The sequence below is a fragment of the Clupea harengus genome, chromosome 2 (assembly GCF_900700415.2).
Source record: "Clupea harengus chromosome 2, Ch_v2.0.2, whole genome shotgun sequence".
Lineage (NCBI taxonomy): Eukaryota > Metazoa > Chordata > Actinopteri > Clupeiformes > Clupeidae > Clupea > Clupea harengus.
Window position 1 is genome coordinate 32,397,461 of NC_045153.1, and position 20,669 is coordinate 32,418,129.

General features: G+C 39.5%; 2 protein-coding genes across 4 annotated transcripts in view; both read left to right on the plus strand.

The window, feature by feature from the left end:
- cln5 (CLN5 intracellular trafficking protein) lies at positions 1-9,336 on the plus strand. Its single transcript, XM_012819823.3, has 4 exons — positions 1-261; positions 401-575; positions 5,098-5,323; positions 8,593-9,336. Exons 1-4 carry the CDS (start codon positions 143-145, stop codon positions 9,078-9,080), a joined length of 1,008 nt encoding a protein of 335 aa, XP_012675277.2. The 5' UTR covers positions 1-142; the 3' UTR covers positions 9,081-9,336.
- Positions 9,337-11,999: 2,663 nt separating this feature from the next.
- The window catches only part of plekhm3 (pleckstrin homology domain containing, family M, member 3), a 28,073-nt gene continuing 19,403 nt past the window's right edge, over positions 12,000-20,669 (plus strand). For 2 of the 3 annotated variants that reach the window (XM_031561275.2, XM_031561285.2), the window contains exons 1-2: positions 12,000-12,110; positions 18,418-18,845. In XM_031561275.2, the coding sequence (XP_031417135.1) occupies positions 12,094-12,110; positions 18,418-18,845 (445 nt within the window). In that variant the 5' untranslated portion in view covers positions 12,000-12,093. Of the gene's footprint in view, positions 12,111-12,174; positions 12,194-18,417; positions 18,846-20,669 lie in introns of those variants that run through there. The other variant, XM_031561279.2, reaches the window with a different exon arrangement.

Here is a 20,669-nt window from a genome sequence, read left to right on the forward strand (position 1 = left end):
GACAGGACAACGTGACTCGAGTGATTCGATTAAATACGGAAGTAGACTACACTGAACAGTTGGTTAACTTGAGAAGTAGGTTAGCCTCGGCATCTAGCTTCCACAGAAGTGGACAACAGTAAACCTTTGCGAAGCATCATATATGTACCTTGATATGAAACACGCATTGTTTTGTATTTACTTACTTACTCACCTAACATCTGGGCAACTAACAGATTCACATCTTAGCAATGGGATGAGAAAATGGCCAGTGCCGTACAGGTAAGCTTATGTTGGCTGTGGAATAGGATTCACCTCTCAATAGCTAAACAACAAGGCTACACTGGAAAACCATTGGTTCATATAGCCATGCTGGCATCAAACTTAGAGTATGTCCTGTGTGTGCCTTACATTTTATCAGGCGGTTTGATCGGCGTCCAGAAGTGGATCCATTCTGCCAGGCATTATACCCTTTCTGCCCCACCGGTGACCGTGACAGTCGGATACCTTACATGCGAAATTCTGATGTCATCTCAGTGTTTCGACTTCAAGCTCCTGTGTGGGAATTTAAGTACGGCGACCTATTGGGAAAATTTGTAAGTATTCACCCACTCACTCACACATGGTACCGTATGATTTTGGTTTTACATTAGACATTGAGATTGAGCTGCATTAAAGTACCAGTTGCAACAATTTTGCCATAAAATAACACTTTTTGGCACCACCTCACACAACAACAACTAGACCCATGTGCTAGCTATAAGAGCAGTATTGTCTGTATGGACATAATGGCATAGGTGACGAAGAAACCGAGGAAGACGTTGTTGGAGGATAGGAAGAGAAAGAGAGAGAGAGTAACCGAGCAAGTCAGAGGCCGAGCTGGCCTTCTTTCTGTTTGACAGTAGTCAGTAATAACTTGTTGTTAGCTGTGTTGCTATGTCTTGTGTTGCGCTTAGCTTGATGTTTGGCTGTGTTAGGAAAGTTGTCGACTCGCTAGTTTTCATCATAAACATCCCTGTCAATGTTATGACGGTCTTTAAAGCAGCAATAAGTAGTTCTGTTTCAAAACTAGCAAGCTAACTACCTAAATGGCATGCAAAAAACTTGCAAACACCACCAACAGCCCAGTTGGCACTGATAGAAGCTTGCCAACACACTAACTGGTGTCTTTGGCAGTATAGCTGGCAATGTCATGCTGTGAAAGCTTTTCTTCCATTTTTGCAAGGTTTTCCAGCCGGAACACAGAACTACATAGTGCATATCCTGGATGGCTAGTGGGAAAGACACAGTGTTAATCTGTTCTTCACATGAATATATGCTATCAAAATTAATTTGAGGGTGCTACCAAAACTAGTTGCCTATAAAGCCATATCTCAAAAAGTGTCAAATTGTTGCATAGTGTTACTTTAAATGTTGTTGCAGCAGTGAAAACTGAGGTGGGCGGAGCCAGGCTACAACATTTCCGGCCTTTGAAAATGTTTAAACTTTAAACCTGTTGGTAAAATCCAATATGGCATCAATTGGGTTCCCCATGTCTTGGCCTTGGGACCTCCCACGGCAAAACCAAACACAAGAATGATTTTTCTATTTTTAAAAACTGAAAGTTATCATTTGAAATCTCAACAACCAACTGTAGTAGACGTCCACAGTGAGGCTTACTTAAAACAGTTACAGACATCAGAAACATAGGCTACTACAATTGCGTATCGATTGTTTCATAGTTTGATCTGTTTTGCCGTCTTTCAATAATGTTAACAACAGCCTTTTTAAAGGGTATTCTTACCTCCTCACTTTGGTTACAAACTGCTATTGCTGTTCACTTTAAAGTTTAAACAGCCTTTTTAAAGGCTAATTTCATCTCCCTTCATTTCTGTTTTGCAATCTCCATTGTAGTAGATTTTAATATTCCATCATCCCATATTAGTTGGCGATTATTTTTAAAGTCGATTTTAGTTACAGAAGTGGATTAGTTGTTGCAGCCCTGCTTAAAAACTTCTGTAAATGATAAGATAATCTAATGCTGTTAACATTGCCTGGTGTGGGATGGTTGTATAAATACTGGTCACGTCCATTGTGTACATTAATTATGACCCCCACTTATCAATGATTTTTGGTTGACAATATGATGTACTTAGACTACATTTCTCCACATTTTGTAAATAAATGGCAAGTACATTTATACAAAGAAGCTCATGTTGTTCTTAATGTATACATGTACATTTCACACAATGTTTAAATTTAACACACAAATATATCTGTTATAGTCACACTTGCACCTCATATTCACTAGACAGGTTGCAAAACCACAGACCATAACTCATGTATTCAGGTATTGCTTCACACCTTGTCAGTGTACAAGCCACCATATCCACTATAGTTCCTTACATTTTCACTCAGAATAATACATTAATATTATACTGCTCTAGGGTATTATACTGCTCTAGAGACCCTAAAAGGCCCCTAGCAATGCACATAGGGACACATGGGCCCCCAGCCTGAATGCAAGTTGTCTAGAGTCTGATCTTGTGGCGTTGCGAGGTCCGATCATTTGGACTAAAGTATGTTTGCCCTGAAAACTGAGGAGTTTATTGGAAAACAACAGACAGACTGTGTAACAGTCAAAGGCCACCGTACGTGTGGTAAAAGCCCAAACTGCAAGCACCACAACTGTTGTTTACCAGGCAAGAAGCTCTTATCCAAAGTACTGATAGCCTTAACAAAGAATTCCCTAAGCTCTGAAACCTGTTCTGGTCAGTCAATGTGGAATTGTACCACCTACCTAAACTCTTCACATGTTTTTCTATAATAAAAGTAATCACCTTACCATCCATCAATATAAAACCTCTCTTCCATCAGTTATCCTTTACTGATAAAATACAGAATGAACACTTCTACACTTCTACTTCTTCTACATTTGTTAGGTTGCACGTTCATCCTTGCCTTGTCATTCAACATGGCTAACAGCTGACTGGTACATGGAGCAGTTGTTGTCAGTGTCGTCATGTCATCCGTGTAGACTCGGATGGGAGGTAACCGGGTTCTGGCTGCAGCCTTTCACCACCACCAACCCATTAAGAGGCCCTTTTATAATGACTTCCATTGCCATGGTGAAAGCCCAGGGTGAAATAGTACATCCAGCCAAAATACCAATCTCTGCCAGGAGGTGTAGTTACTTATGTTAAAGCACAACTGGATATCCTCAAAACATGCCCTGATTAATGCTGACATTTTCTCAGGGCCCTGAAGGGACCTGTGTGGCACATTGACGTCTGTGAGGTCCAAACATGTGGCGGTCTCTGTCTTCTGTCCTTGCTGCCTGAATTGGATTCCAAATCTTGCTACCATGTTCTGAACATCCAGAAAAATTGCTTTCGGCACGTAAATATCTATCAAACAATGTGCTCCTTACTACCACACACTATAGAAGATCTTCCCTTCCACATTCAGAAGACATGGGCGTCACAGGTCTTCTTTGGAATGATAAATAACTGCTTGAGAGACCCCTCATCCGATTATGTTAATTAAATGCACCTGAATGTCGTCTCTGTATTATAGTATATTATCCATTATATCTCTAAAATATATCTGTTGCTTTCCCTGTGCTACCAGCAAAAAGTAAAAGACTACAACGCAAGTCACTTAGCTTAATACGTCACCAATTTCATAAGGTTTACCGATCAGAGATTACAAGTGTTCTCACAAGAACTGACTACTCCGGGCTCTATGGTTGAGTGTTGATTTACTAATGTGTCAGGAGAAGATTTAAAAAGATGTTAATCGTGTTTATTATAGCTCCTCAGAATGTTCCAAAAAGTTCCTGGGAGTTACCCAGGTCATTGGCATCAGCAAGCTAAGGATGTTGTGGATTCGTTTGAACAGGTCTTGTGAATAGAGGGCATAAGCTACCCACTCAGTGGATGTAAGACATTGGAGATAACAGAGAAAAAAGGATGTTCCAGGAAACGCACAGTACATTTAAAAAAGTAATATTCAGATATATGTAGCAGAGTGACCATTAGCTTCTTTGTGAGCCTGTTGTCTCAGACCTCTCCTTTCTCTGGTAGGGGATGTAGAAAACCGAATGAATGGACAGAGCGGCAGGCGTGGCAAGGTCATCCAAGTTTCTGGAAGGACAATTTACTGAATGGAGAAATTCAGGAGGACAAATGAAACATTTCTCACCCTCCAATTTCTTTCCAAAATAGTCAAACAAAGCATGTCAAAGGTAATAGGTTGTTGCAATCTGACCAGCATTGGAGTCATTTATGTTCTTACAACAGCAAGTTTTTCAGGGTTGTAAGGCATCTGTTTTATATTTGATGTCCATTCACAGAACACAGCATCTCTTGGGAAATTGTTGTATGTTGTGTCTCTGTCCTTATTTCATGAATTAGACTTCAAATGTAATCAATGACACCATATCTACCTCCTCTGCTGCCTGTATATCAAGGTCTTTTGATTTAATTTGATACCACCATATTTATTTTCTACTCCAACAAAATGCATTCCAATAGCTCATAGAATCATTTGATATCGGTCAATATATTAATGAATGAAAAGTTAACTTTCACATAAAATTGGCAATGCATAAGCCTACCATCTATACACAATCCGAAGGGTCTTGTGAGTATGGCCAAGCACATGTTACACATTAGTTTGATTAAAAGCTTTCACAGCATGACGCCACCATCACCAAAAGACACCAGTTAGCATGATCAGTGTCAACTGTGCTATTATAGGTATTTGATCAGTGTCAACTCTGCTATTATAGGTATTTGCAAGGTTGGCTCGCTAGTTTTTCAGCTGCTGTTGCATTAAAACATTTGCGATTTTCTTGCACCATCTTTCAGTGGCTAGTGAAAAGTTACATGTCAAATATGATGTAGGCGACTACTTTATTAACACTTAAGTCTAATTTCATTATACAGAATTCATAGATGAGAGTGAACTTTTTAACCTGTCCAAAACAATTGGACAAAGGTTAATGTCGAAGTCTGCAACTAAGCAGGTTGGTCTTTATAAAAGTGTTTTTACCCAACACTCTTAAATCCAACAGTCAGTTTGATTGTGTTTATTATTCGCAGTGTTGAAGAACCTTAATACCAATGTATTCCACAGAATATCATGCATGATGCAATTGGATTCAGAAGCAAGGAGACCGGCACAAACTACACCATGGAGTGGTACGAGCTGTTTCAGCTGGGGAACTGCACTTTTCCTCACCTAAAGCCCGGTGTCAGCGCCCCCTTCTGGTGTAATCAAGGTGCTGCATGCTTTTCTGAGGGAATAGATGACCTGCATTGGAAACAGAATGGAACTTTGGAAGAAGTGGGAGAAATCACAGGTTGGCTCAATAACTCTTTACACCTGCATGACCAAGAACATAGATCATATTGTTACCCAAAATGGGCATGAATGTAGAGCTGTATAGTGACTGTTTAGCTTTAGGCACTTCTGGGGTAGTCTGACAGGCCTTGATATGATTTAACAATACTATGATTATCGATATGATTTTGTATATCTCACATATTTAAAAACATTGATCCACATGTGCCACATGTTTATATTCAACACAAACTCCACAACAATGGAAGAAGTCCTTTAAAGTAGATCAAGTAAATGTACAGGTAATGGCCATCAGTCTTGAATGTTCTGGTAAGAGAAGAAAAGTCTTTTTAAAGTTTAGAATAGGGATGCACCACCAATCCTGAAAGTCTTGAACTAGGTACAAAATGTGGACAAAGGCAAGACGGAGATCGCTCACCTTGTTTGAGTAAACCGAATTTCATCCACCGCCCCGCCCCGCCCCGCCCCGCCCCGCCCTGCCCCGCCCCGCCCTCCCTCTCCCACACTGTGGAGGGCTCTCAGCTGCAAGCAGCCAGATCAGTTGGCAAGCAGCCCTTGTACCTCTTCTAAGCAAGGGCCAATCAGCCACCAGTGGGAAGTGGCTGAGGAAGACTTGGGTGGTGATGTGTTAAATTATATCGATACGCATTTTTAAAGTAGTATCTAGGGATCCACCAACATGCATTTTCCAATTCAATGTTAGGAACAGAATATCAGAAAATGTGACACACACACACACACGCATACATAAATAAATACACAATACACTGCCAGTTTTTTAAACATCAAATTCGTTCTACTGGGGCGTGCCAAAGTCTACCAGGGGTATTTAGCCGCTGTGCTCTGAAACCAACTTCCTAATGACATCAAAGTTTCAAATGTACCATCAAACCCAACTGTTTTCAGATGCTTTTGTTGACTGTTTTAATGCACTTTAACACTTTTAAAATCTCTATTTTTCTATTTTCGTTTATCTGCTCATTTGTAAAGCACTTTGAATTACTACTATCTATGAATTGTGCTCCATGCTTCATCCCTCTGATGTCCTGTTTGCCTGTGTGACATCCCAATATGTGGCTGAGCTGTTTGCCACCAGATGTTTACACTTACAGTTAACAGGGACTGTCAGTAGGGAAAACGTATGGCTAAGGAATGTGTATTAAAACCGGATGTTGTCACTTTAATCCGGTCTCTGGTTGGATAAAACTTTTCAACAGAAATGGACAAGGACCTTTGATTTATTCTTTAGGAACCATGCCGATGCCTGACTTTTAATGTTGTGTGACGTTGTTGAAGTTCAAGTTCAACATTAATAGCGATTGAATTACCCTTGTGTCGTGTAATCGCTAGCGGTAAATAAACGTTAATAACTTGAATGACTGATTAAGGATATATGTTACACATCACAAACACACATAATCGATGGGTTTTGGGGGAAATGAGGTAATTGGTTAGCTTAAATTGCAGTATCTTAGGCAAGCTAATTGACCTGGCTAGCTATAGCGGAATTAACAGTGCTAGCTTTGTGTTTGGTCATATAGCTTCGTAAAAGTTCGGTTAACAAGTCACTTGTGTGTTTAGTTGTATGACTTCGTAAAAGTTCGGTTAACTCTTCAAGCCCCACGGGGCCCCGTGGGGGACTTTTTGGTATTTTGATTAATATATTTAAAAATCTCTGCGAGTTTTTGTCCTAGAAACATAAAACTAACACCCACAGCAACCTCAAACCCTTTTCTTTTAAAATATGTAAAGTTTGAAACTAAAATATAAATAATCACTTTGTAAGGACAATATTACGAATCCCTTGCAAATTTCAGCCTCTGAGTGAGGTTTCGACCCTCCCATTAGCAAATGACAACTATTCATATGATAAGGAGATGGTAATTCAGTGATCACTATTGGGTCGTGATGTGTCAAGTAAACCTGTAGGAACAAAGACATTCCAGGCCCATTACGTCATGGCCATTGTTCTTGACCGAGGTGTCCCAGAATGTTCACACCTTTCTCATCAATATGCATAGTGGTCTAAGTGAAGGAAAGTGTTACATTGTATATTACTTAAAATGAGTATTGAAACCACACACACTTTCTGAATGATAAACTCACCTATGTGGGGCAAACACCTATGTTTACAGGGCTCAGAGTAAAGAAGAAAACTTCCAAAATATTAACAATGTGTTTTTGTACAAAGTCTGGGCACCTCTAAAACTAGATTTAATTTTAGTGTCTTTAGATTTCATTTTAATAAAAAACGTTTTTTACTACATTCCTTTTACTCTAATTTTATTATTGCTGAGGTGTTCTAGAATATAATCATAAATGCCACTTTTGCCTCATGGTTTTTAGTTAGGTGAAATATACAAAAATATCAGGCATGGCAGACTACCTAACATAGTAAAAAAAAAGCCTTGGGTCTGGAAGTGTTAACAAGTCAATTGAGCATTAAGCCACCTGACTATAATGGGTCTATTCATATCAGCATGCTAACGTTAGACTTATTACCAGTGAAGCTAGTTAGCTACTATGTGTTCCAATGGATTGTTGGTCTAAGCGTTAGCAGCATGGGTCAATTCATATCAGCATGCTAACATTATACTTATTAGCAGCGAGGCTAGCTAGCTACTATGTGTTCCAATGGATTGTTGGTCTAAGCGTTAGCAGCAACCTACCCCATGAACAACTAACCGAGTCAATGTAGACATATAAAAAGTCGTGTAGATAGCTTTATTCACATAAGCCGTATAACTTCACAAAAATAATAATAATTTAAAGAAAACCGATCGTTTGCATGTCAGGCGATCAACACAACTTCTCAACTAAAAAGTAAAGGTCCTTGTCCATTTCTGTTGAAAAGTTTTATCCAACCAGAGACCGGATTAAAGTGACGACATCTGGTTTTAATACACATTCCTTAGCCATACGTTTTCCCTACCGACAGGGACTAATCAAGTTGCTGTACCCATTCTGACCAGCTGATGTCATAATCACACAATATCCATAATTACTATTATTGATGACGCCAATTAAACACATTGACAGTATACATCGACTTTATTATGTAATGTATTATTGTGCTATTTGATGCTTCAGATACTACAGAATTAAGGAAACAATTAAAAAAAAAGAAATTATATTTACACAGAAGCCATTTTCAAATCATTGCCATAACCATCTGTTCTGTGGCATTAACAAAACTGTGTTAATGGCTGAGTTGCTATTTTTTCTGATGACTAATATTTGTTTATTTTCTTTTACCGAAACCATCAGGTAACCAGTTCAATGACCTGGCCCGCTGGGTCCAAGAGGACAATGAGACCGGGATTTACTATGAAACCTGGACTGCAAGATCTGACCCGAGTGGGAATGCAACCGTGTGGTTTGAATCGTATGACTGCTCCCAGTTTGTGCATCGAAGTTATCGAAAGCTATCTGAGCTAGGTGCCAAGCTCACAAGCAAAACCCAAACCAACTACACCAAGATCTACCTGTACAGTGGAGAGCCTACCTATTTGGGAGATGATGATACCATCTTTGGTCAAGCCTCCATGAAATCTCTGGCCTCGGACATAAGGAACTTCTATCATGACTTTCAGCCACATCAGTCTACACTGGATGCCATCATTAGCATCATTGAAGCGTACAAGAAGGTCGTCTTGGAGAAGAACTTCTATTTGTACTATAACTTTCAATATTGGCACCTGCCCATGAAACCGCCATATGTTCGAATCACATATGAGGAAATTCCTTTACCATGATTTATTTATTCATCTTTCAAATCAGGTTTTACATCTTATGTATGACCTATATTGTGTTACATTAAACTGCACTGGAAACATGTTGTTGCATGGGCATGTGCTTCATTGTGTTAAAGCCTCATAATGTAATGATGGTGAATTTTGTTGCTGTGGCAGCCTCTGGAACTACCATGTATAATGCATTTTTACATTGTCATAAATACAATCAGTTTTTTTTAATAATAATCAATAATAAATACTTTATTGTAACTTTTAAGTTTTGTCCTGTCATTTGACATGTCTTTTTTATTTAGGCAGACCAGGTTTTACATACCTTGTTATGTGCTGACCCTTTATTCAGGTAATTAGTGTTCATAGAGCTTTAAGTCTTGTGTATTACCCTGTATTTAATGCCATAGATAGCAAGTTCGTGATCTAAATGACAAACTAATGACGTTATTCCCATGTTTCTAGATGTAGCTAGAACCTTTTTAATCACCACTAGAGTAATTCAAATATATGGGTGTGACAAAATCAGTCCATTGTGTCGTCATCTGCATTGTCGTAAGCAAAGGTTTTGGTTTTCCTGGGTCTGATCACGTTTGATCAAGTTTGGTAAAACCATGTACCTCCTCAAGAGCTCCTCCTCAGGAATGTGCACTGAGAGTTTGAAGAAAAACAAGATTTTAGTCAACTGGAGAGCTTTTTAGAGGTTTACAAATAATAAATAAATGAAACCTACTGTTGTCAGTTAAGAGCTGACTTAAGAGCTGTAAGTTGTTTCTGGGGAATTAACATATAACATAGTAACATATTTGCCATAGACATACCCTCTTAAAAAAATTTCCGATGCGTCTCAGCCATGCATTACTTGTTTATGATGACAACTTTGAACTAAGAGTTAAAAACAGGGCGGCTATGAACTCTTTGGCAATGTATTTCTTTTCACGTGTAGAGCAGGGGTTTATTCAAGTTTTTGCAAGCAATTATTGTTATTATAATTATTATTAGTCTCTGATTATTATCATAGATTATTATCTGTCTCAGCTCAATGTGAAACATGAACCTGAAAGTGAAAGCTGCTTGGTTAAGGCAAGTGGCTATTGCTCAGTAGGCTAAGGGTGATTGCACTCTAAGAGCTCCAAGGTGCCCAGTCAAAGGCTGGAGCAGGACTGCACTCTTCAGCCTCAGTGTGCCCGCTATCTGGGATGAACTCAACTTCCCACTTCTCCAGATTGGATGAAAGACGTCAAATCTGACTGCTGTCCTCCTGACCTGGAACATCAGGCTGACCCACCACATGCCCAAAATCATCATTTGATTTGAACTGCCTGATAAGAGGTACCTAGTATCCAACATCACCTTCAAAAGGTATTGTGTGTAGGATTTAGGGGGATCTGTTAGCAGAAATAGAATATAGTATTCATAATTGTTTTTATTAGTGTGTAATCACCTGTGAATCATGTTTTCTTTATCTTAGAATTAACCCTTCATATCTGCATAGGAGTAGGTCCTCTTCCACGGAAGCCGCAATGTTGTGCTGCCATGTTTCTCCAGTAGCCCATAAGGGACAATACTGTCAATCATTTTGACCCTGATTCAGATTATAATACATTTCAGGTCAAACGTAACACTGCTTAAGGTTTTAAAACATACCAATATCTGTGAAATCCGGTCTCACCTGCACTGGGGACAAATCTGACAGAGAACAGGGATATTAGGAATCAATCTAAAAATATATCTTCAAAACCAGATGTTTTGTACAAAAATATGTTTTGTAGCGTTCAGTTTATCATAGTGACAATGACAAGTCCTGTTGGCCTAGTTGTAAGCAATAAACTGGCACATTTAGACACAACATATCCCACATATATTACAATACTGCTTTGAACAGTAGATAATAGAAAATAATTATGTGCATGACAAACAGCTACAATACCTTTTGAGGAAATTGCCCCGGATGTGGCAATGAGTCGATTGTGTCTGTGCAAAATATATATATATAAAAAAAAAGCATTTAATCAAGACATTGTCATGAATGTGTTAAAGGAATAGATAGACACACAATCATTTAAAGGCGTACCTCCTAACTTTCCTTCTGTGCTTCATGACCAGAATATTCTTCCAATCAATGCCAAAAAAAGCTTAAATGTTACTAAATTAATAACAACTTGGAACAAAATGTGATTCAGCAAAGTAAACTGACGGATGAAGAGTCCTTTGCAACCGAACATAAAGAATCGGTCTAGTTGTTAATTTTCAGAGAAATAGGGTGCCACCTAGTCTTATTTGGTATATGTGGTTGTGATGTAGAAACAAACAACCTTCCTTAAAAAACAACTGGACAAAAAACGTTTACCAAAAGGGACAGCTCATACTTTCACTGGAGGCTTAGCTGTGGTATGTATGGCTATATTCCTACTGGTGCAGTGGTAGTGCATTGGTGTAAGTCAGAGAAAGTTGATAGCCAAGCCTATTTGTAACAGTTAGAATTGCTTTGTCCACCACATCTGTTTATTGTTTTAGTGTCTGTGTTATTGTTTTTTGATTATGACTGCCTGCTCTTGTAGTGAAATTAGCCATTACTACTACATATAAGCCTATGTATATATAAATAATCATAAATTCACACTTTTACAGCATGTCTTATAATCCCTCTGAAATAATGTAGGTAGTGGTCTGACCGCAGGGCCGCGCTTTACTGCTGTCCGTTAGATGGCGTCAAAAAAGTGCGAAACAATGAACTGAAATGAGCTATGAAAGAACAATACAATCATTTAAAATGGTGATATCTTAACGATGTATTTGGGCAATTTCCAGCTCCAGCTCCTTCACTCCTCACCCCACACCCCCTACCTCCAACAAAACAATTTTTCTTTGATATATGCCTACGGGATTCAAGGGAACCGTATCTAATACAACGAACCAAATATCCTCACCACGGACCCTTTTTGTTGATGGACCAAGGATACAGGAACCCGCTCGGCTCGTAGATGGGCTCTAGTACGCCGGTAAATACCGTTGTGATGTGCGTATGTCCATGTCCCTGCAGTAAGTAACATTAACCTCTGAATATTTGAATATTTCGTTGTCTCTTCCTATATTCAAGAATTGTCTTAATTAATGTGACATATGTAAGTAAGAGGTACGAAAAGGTTTACTATGGTTTACTAAGTTTGACAAAATATGACGCCCAATGACAGACGTATATTAGCGTTTGGCTATGTTCACATATTTTGTGCACATATATTGTTGAACCTGATCACTGTATGTTTTGGGGTGCCTCTGAACTTATTATAAAATGTAATCTTTAGATTTCGGTTAGTTAATGAAATGCACTATCAAGAAATTGTTCTGATTGCGGTTCAATATAGACATCCGGTTTAGGGCTGTCTAGCATGACCTGGCGAATGACAGATTCATTTCAGTGGCCAATGCTAGCTGCATGCTATTTGTTTTTGCTGTGTTTTGTTCGTTCTGTTTTTGCTTCTCCTTGGTTATGGAATTCAGATTTAAACCCATGCATGTAACGTCTTTAAATGTGAGTGGACTTAGTGATGGTATTAAAAGGAAAGCACTTTTTTTATTGCAATCGTATTGATGCAGATACTATTCTGCCAAAAAACAACAACAACACTGACAGTGATGTGGAGGTTTGGAAATCTCCGGGAGCTGCTTGAAAATGAATAAGGGGTCACTTGTTTGTTTTCTTTTAGCTTCTTCTTGGTTATGGCACTCATGCGTGTAACGTCTTTAAATGTCAGTGGACTTCGTATTGGTATAAATAGGAAAGCAGATTTGTTTTATTGAAATCGTACAGATCCTATTCTGCGAAAAAAAAACACATGGACATGTATAGCAAAACAAAATGATCCAAATTGGTTCGTGGATATAAACTGTTCCATGAGCACTTTATGTTTAATTATGAAGGGAACGTCAGTAGCTACAGAGCTATCTAGCTAGCTATCTTTAATTATGAAGGTAATGTCCGCTAGCTAAGAGATACGATTTACAGCTTGCATCAATACATCTGTGTAATTAAATAATCCAGTTGTTCATTGTGTCATAAGATATGGTAAAGTGTCCAACGTATTAGATGGTATTGTCGTTAATACGAGCACGGCGCTACATGTCTCTTAAATAGAATAAGGAAGGAGCTACACAAATTGGAGATGTAGTGAAGATAACTTTGGCTTCAGCTAGGGGGCAAAAGAGCGCAGAATAAATGATTGTTTGCATGATTAGTCTGTTGAAGGAGACGCTTTGGCTGAAATAGTATTGAAAAGACAGGCAAAAAATGGCTATGGTTGTCCATAGTAGGAGTGGGCGATATACCGGTTTGATAGTGAAAACCGGTATCCATAGTATGTATTAGTAATCGAGAAACAAACACTCTGTACCACTTGTTTAGTGGCAAACACCACTGATTTTATGCAGTATTAGATGATTGATGGATTACTTAAAAAAAAAAACTGCTTCAGAAAGTAGCAAATTGTTGCATAGTGCAAGTTGTTGCAACACTATGCATTAATTTGCTACTTTATCTGATTAACCTTCCTGTTCTCTAAGGATCTAATGATAAGACAGCTCTTGCTTGCTAACACACGTTCTGCTTGTTGTTCCATGAGTGCAGGTTCTAGGGCTTTTATTCATTTGTCCCACTCATCCCGCCTCAAATAACAATACTAAATAACAAATAACAAATAACATGCATGACTGTCAGTCTTCTTCCTTGCTAGAGCTGCATCCAGTGCACCTGACTAAAGAGCGAACATGACAAGTATAAGCATACAAAGAGTACAGGCAAAAGAAATGCACAGCACACATCACATTAATGTGTATTTCACTCTTTGGACATGCCGTAAGACCATAACCACATACATTAATCAGGCATGAAAATCCCTCACCTTTCGGCGAAATTCGCCGTTTTAAAACCAAAATAGGTGACCTACGTGAATCGTGTAGATTCGATGAGAAATGTTTTTTGGGGGGGGGGGTGTAGGTATTCATATTCAGTGGACTGCGAACAGGTGCGCGTGCCAGAAGGGAGCGCGAGATTCAGTGAATTGCGAACAGGTGCGCGTGCAAGAAGGGAGCGCGAGTGCATGGAAATATTAACACGAAGTTGCCTTGCATCACCAGTGCAGACCACCATCAGAAGCTAAAAGCACGTCTGCTGAAGAAGAGAAAGGGGCGAGGCTGAGACGTGGCAAAACAGCGAAAGTGGGCCATGAAGACACTGGTGGTTCAGGCAAAGAAGAAAAAAATGATCTGGTTCTGAGAGTATTACGAACTGTAATGTAAATTGTTTTCTTTGCCAATAAAGTGTATTAAAATTAGGGCTGTCAAAGTTAACGCGTTAATCTATGAGATTATTGTGGCCGAGATTAATGCGATAAAATATTTTAAGGCAGTTAACGCAACTTTACTTCCGATGTGCATTGACACATGACACGAAACCGTCGCGTGCCTGCAGTCAGGAATAGGAGAGACCGAGACGGTAGTTGAAGATGGAGAGAGCAGAGGGATTGTTGGGCGGAAAGTTTCTGTTTAAGAGTAAAAATGACGGAACAACCGACAAAACTAAAGTTGTATGTAGCATTTGTCAAGCTGAATGTAGCTATCACAGAAGCAGCTCGTCTTTAAGTTATCACCTTAATGCAAAGCACCCGACAGAAAGCAGTCCCAGGTTAGATGGTCGCCAACCCACACTCCACGACTTCACTAAAATAACTAGACCAGTCCGTGAAAAGGTTACCAACGCTTACGCAGTTTAGGTTGAGATATTTTTTGAGATATTTTGCATTGGAAGTAAAAAAATTTTTTAAAAAAAACATTCGCGACATACAGCGGAGGACTGTGCAGAGGAATTCATCGACGTCTCAAACAGATGGGAGATAAGTGGCAAACTGACCACTTTAGGGACTGATAGTGCCCGTATTATGTTGGCAGCGGCCAGGCTACTTCCATTTTAACATCTACCCTGCGCGGCACACAGTCTGTACCTGGCTGGCACTTTATAGGTATGAGTTATAGGCCTGAGCCTCTTTGAAAACACAGTTCTGCGTGTAGTTTTGTGTTAAAAAAAAAATACAATTAAACAACAGTGTCTAAAATGTGATTACTCGTTAATTTATAAGATTTAGTCTTTAGAAGTCAAACAAACTTTTAATCACGATTAATTTAGATTAATGCATTTCAAAATGTGAGATTAATGAGTTAATTTTTTTGTATCTATTGACAGCCCAAATTAAAATTTGAATTACATAACATTGTACTGGCTGTCAATCATGATGGAAGAGTAGACAAGTTAAGTTACAGCATGTCCACCATCTCTTGTGGGGGCTATACATTAACCCATTTGTGGTGCCCTAATTTTGGACTCATGGCTGAAGTTAAGTTTCTCCAGCTCTCCCCAGGTTGGCAAAAAAAGCATCTCTAAATGCATCAGATTGATGCTTTAAAATATTTAATATTAAAAAATTTCTTAGGGGGAAGCATGCCCCCGGACCCCCCTAGAGGGGTAATATCCTTCTCACCTTTTTCACCCCTGACCCGTTTTCATGCCTGATTAATTCTATCTTCATAAATGAAGGACCATCTTCATTCAGTAGGCTGCACGAAAGTATAAGAATAACATTAATAGAAGCATTTTAAGAAGTACTGCGTATGGTGGTTAGGGTAGGCTACAGTACAGCTAAAGTCCAGCTATCAAAAGCATGCTAAGCTCCGCAAGCAATCTGGTTGAATTAAACGCTTAGAATTTGTCTTTCTTTAGTTAGCTAGGTTTAATAAACACTTCCAAAATTAAAGCATGAACGTTTAAAGAAGCACTTTGCAAGTACAGAAGTACTGTGTAGAGCACAGTAAAGCTACAGTCCAGCAATCATCATCAGTTTGTGCGCCTTTCTGAACTGATGAAAATGGCCATTGCTTGGCAGGCTGAATATTTTTTTGTAATCACAAAGAAAGCATTCAGTATGGTGATAACAACAACTTTTTTTTGTATTGCCAATTGTGTCTTTGTTAGAAAGAATACATTTGATACACAGCTAACATTTGTTATGGTGTAGTAATGTAGTCACATAATACTTGGTACTCCTTGCTAGCTTTCAGTAAATCATCATTGCATTTTTTTCTTATATTTTTTCTCATTGAATTTAATAGATTTCATACACAGCAAGTCTGTCAGAGCTTCCTACGCTAGCTTTCAGTTCTGATGGACTGATAGTTTTCTGTTGTCAAGCAAAGTGCATAGAAAGCGGCCAGCAGACTTCAGAAAGCTAGGTGTACTCCTGAGATTTGTCTCAACGAGTCAAAAGGGTTTGGAGATCATGACCGAGTGTCTGAAATGAATGTACCTACAGAGGTACAAGAGATTATCATATTTGATCAAATGTTGAGAGATTCTCGTAGATTTGAAAACCGTCCTTTCCTGACTATTTAACCGTGCTGTATATAAACCACAGTACAGTATTTTATGTCATTTTATAAAACGAACCGGTGTCTTGACCACACCAGCGCTACTAGCTATTTCCTTCACAAGTCCATATTCACACATATTAACATGAGTTCATCACACGCTAGCAGCTGCCAACTGTTAACATGGTTCCCTAAGCTAGAGATAGCTAGGATAGGTAAAAAGCTATGATGGGTAGAAACCCTCTGGGTGCCTCTGCAGCTTCATATTAGCATGAGTTTATATTCACTTCATTTTAAAATGAGTTAATATTACACACGCTAGCAACTACCAACTGTTAAGATGGCTCTCTAAGCTAAAGATGGCTAGGATCGTTCATAGCCAGGTTAACGGACATGAGACCTCACACATCTCTTGTGGTGGTTCACGCTCCATAGCGTCCTGTTAAATACAGTCTGTTAGGAATGCAGTATTATATTGTTAACTACTTTTAGCATCATCTTCAAATGAACTTTGATGGTATATGGTCATGTGAAGGACAGATAAACACACCTGTGGTTCCCTCTAGCCATCCAGACTATGCACTAAGCAGTGATGTGATTTGGGTCAGAACACCCTGCAAAAATACATACATAAATACATGACCATATACCATACACATGGATTTGAAGATGGTGTTAAAAGTAGTTTACAATATAACAGTAGCTCAAAACATACCTCAAAAAGTGGCAAATTGTTGCATACTGTTACTTTAACGAAAGAACATTCTTGCAGACTCGAGGGGGTTAATAAACCCCATCACTATCCTGGAGGTAATGGGATAAAACCCTGCCTCTGGAGGCCTGACGAGTTCAATAAACCCCATCACTATCCTGGAGGTAATGGGATAAAACCCTGCCTCTGGAGGCCTGACGAGTTCAATGTAATATAGTATTCTAAAGAGTGCTCAGAAGCTCAGGCACTTAACCTTAATTCAAGACACTCAATATCCAGCCTTGACCTGCCATAATTCTGTATCATTTTTTTTTACCAGGATATCCCCACCCATGGAATGCCTCTTGTCCAAGCAGAAATTAAGACATTCTTTGGCCAGATCTAACTGTTGTATAAATAGATGTGTTTAATCCTGATAAACTGTGAAATTAGTTCAATTCATAATTCATCCTCGGATTCTGAGATCCTCAGTTGCTGTACTCAGTAGTAATCAAAAGTGGGAGGGTTTAAAAAGTGGTTTTGTTTTAGCAGTTTTAAAATAGATTGGAGGGTTGCTATTATTAAATAATAATGGTATTTTTACAAATACACATTTTGAGAACGTAACTGTAGGTACGAGTACTTACATTTGTGTACTTGCTGATACCAAGTAGCAATACAAGTACAGTACTTAATTATTTGCCTCTGACGGTGTTCTATCAATGTGTCCTACCCACCTGTCTCCACTAGGGGAGTCTGATGGTCTGTCATAGAACCCTGCTAGCAGCGCCTTCAGGCAGGCAAATCTCATAGGGCAGCAAAAAAACTGCTGGCCGCAGCCTTGTGTTTAACGTAATGTTACCATGAAGTGGTATCGGATAAGTATGAGTTCAGGTAGATGGGCACAGTATTGGCCTGATACCAGGGGCGCAGATAGCACTGGGGACGGGGGGGACATGCCCCCCCCCCAGATTCATAGTGACCCCGATCCGTCCGCACCACTCTCCCTACGTAAGGCGACAATCATCATCAAATCCCATCTGCACCGATGCCTGATACCCGATACTGGTGTCGGTATTGGTCCATCCCTACTTGTTTTGTGGAAGCACTGTTGGTTCATCATAAAATGAACCAACTTTGGTTTTAAGAATCCTGTGCTGGTTTGAAGTTTCTTAGCTCTTCTTGCTTGGCTTCATAGAAACTTACAATGTGTTCTCTTTGTGATGCTTTGTCTTGTTGTGACAGTCTGGCAGTGATGGAAGGTTTGGAAGTTGAGGATATCAGCCCTGCCCTGGAGGCCACCGAAGACTTCCTGGAGGGTAGTCCGGGAGACGACCAGCTCCAGCCACATATGTTACAAGAGGTGTCTGTACTGTGCAAACTGAGTGGGATGTGGGACCGACGGGCTTGGCAGCACCAAGACGCTTTAAAAAGCTGGGTCTGGACTGAACAGTCCCCCCACAGTATCTTGGGCTATAGGCATGGCAAGAGGTGTCGAGCCCAGTCGACCAATGACCTTGCTGTTCAAAGCGCTGCTTGTAATAATGGGGGCTTTAAGCGGGGGCACAACCGATCCCACTCAGACATGAACTACACCACCTGCACAGATAATGGCTTGCCAGCGCTTGACAGGAATGTGTTGAAGAACGCGGCCTACAGTGCCAAAGGGGAAGGTAAGAGTCTTATCTTGTGTTTCCATCTTTGTGCTCTTCTCCCATTGATCTCTTTATATCTTCAGTCACATGAGCTTTTTGCAAACTAGTGGTCATTTTCTCTATTCAAATAAACTAATTAAATTCAATTCAATTCAATTTTATTTATATAGCGCCATAAACAATAATAAACTAATAACGTAGTATATTTTGAAAAGGTTAATTCTGACTGGGTCCAGGGTTTGAGAGCTACATCCGTCAGGCTGTCATTTTGATGGTTGCGAGATAACCCTGACGAACAATAAAAGAAGTCAAAACAGTATCCCCTTTTGTTATTGATGTGGCAGCGGGCAATCTGAAGGTTTGGTCAAAGACACTGAATGGTCTGAGCTTGAATAAAGTTAAATCGAAACCAATAGCATTGCTGAACAATCCCTTTAAATTAAAAATGAAATCACAATGAGAGCATTTTAGGATTTTAGGCCGTGTTTATCAAGAGTGCTTCTTCATGGAAGAAACTGATATTTGTGTATGGGAGGTAGAGGCCTGATACTGTAGGATATGTTAAGGGGTACCCATTATACTCCTAGGCTCTCGGATGCCCATGCAGCATTGGCAGAGGTAACACAGCTGTCGCCTTGGACGGAACGAAGTCATTATTTGTTCAGTCATTTCCTCCTAAATTAACTTGAAATGACATACAAACCGTAGTGCTTTTTCCGTTGTCATGGAGCAAGTCATGTCTTTTTAAATACCCAAGACACATCCCCTGTTATATTGTTAAGCAGTAAATGGTGTTTGATGTATGGTAATCAGTGAATTAAGTCAAAATGATATAATGACGTAATTACTTCAGATTTATTTACTCATATCATACCGCTAGCTATTTATCTGGAAATAATAATTACACTCTATTCTAAAGCATATAGGCGATTTAGTACGTAACATTTCAGTACACATACACAATCAAAAAACTCACTTTAATCCATGTAATGGAACAAGTTAGTAACTTCAGCTCAAAGAATGTTACCAGCAGCCACGATACCACTTGCCAGGTAGCGACCTGTGGTAGCAGGAGAGGCCAGCTCAACATCCCTTTGCCAGAAAGCAAACTGAACAACAGTTTTTGGATGTTCAGTGCGGAGGTTTTGCCGTCGGACTACTACTAGTAATCAGATCAGATTGGTATGTCCAAACATCACCAACCTATCTGCATTGGTTGCTGTGGTAATGACATAGGCGTCAGTAACTACGGTAGGTTCCTTACAGCTTTGCTTGTACAGAAGCCTCCCCCAAACTGCCAGCTGACAATTTATTTCAGCATCTGTCCACAGACTGTTGTTCTCCGTGTTATCTTTTCAATCAATGAAAGTTCTTTGGCGCTCTGCTAATAGCAGCATGAATTCAAGGACGCCTGTCACTCTAGATTTGACTGTGTCGTTGTGCATCACGTGGTGCATCACGTTGTGTATCATGTTGTGAGTGGCGCAAAAGACTAATTTAATTTCACGCATTTCAAACCACCTCCAATCTGGAGACAGTGTAGGTATGCCAAAAATGTGATCTGGGCTGGCAGTCTGAACCAGGCCTTTGAACCGTATATAGTTGGCAAATAGGCTTTCTGTGCCAGTTGTGATGAAATCCAATGGCAAATGACTGCATACTGCTGCTTTAAGATAAAAAGTCATGACTTTCCCAAGCTTTTTTCCCAGAATTGCTGGACACGACTTCTATCACATGGCAAAAAAGGCACGAAAGGCAAAATAGAGAAAAAATCTAATATATACCGTGCAGCTATTTTTTTTTAAACACTGGATTTACATTGCGTTACTAGTCTCTACTTAC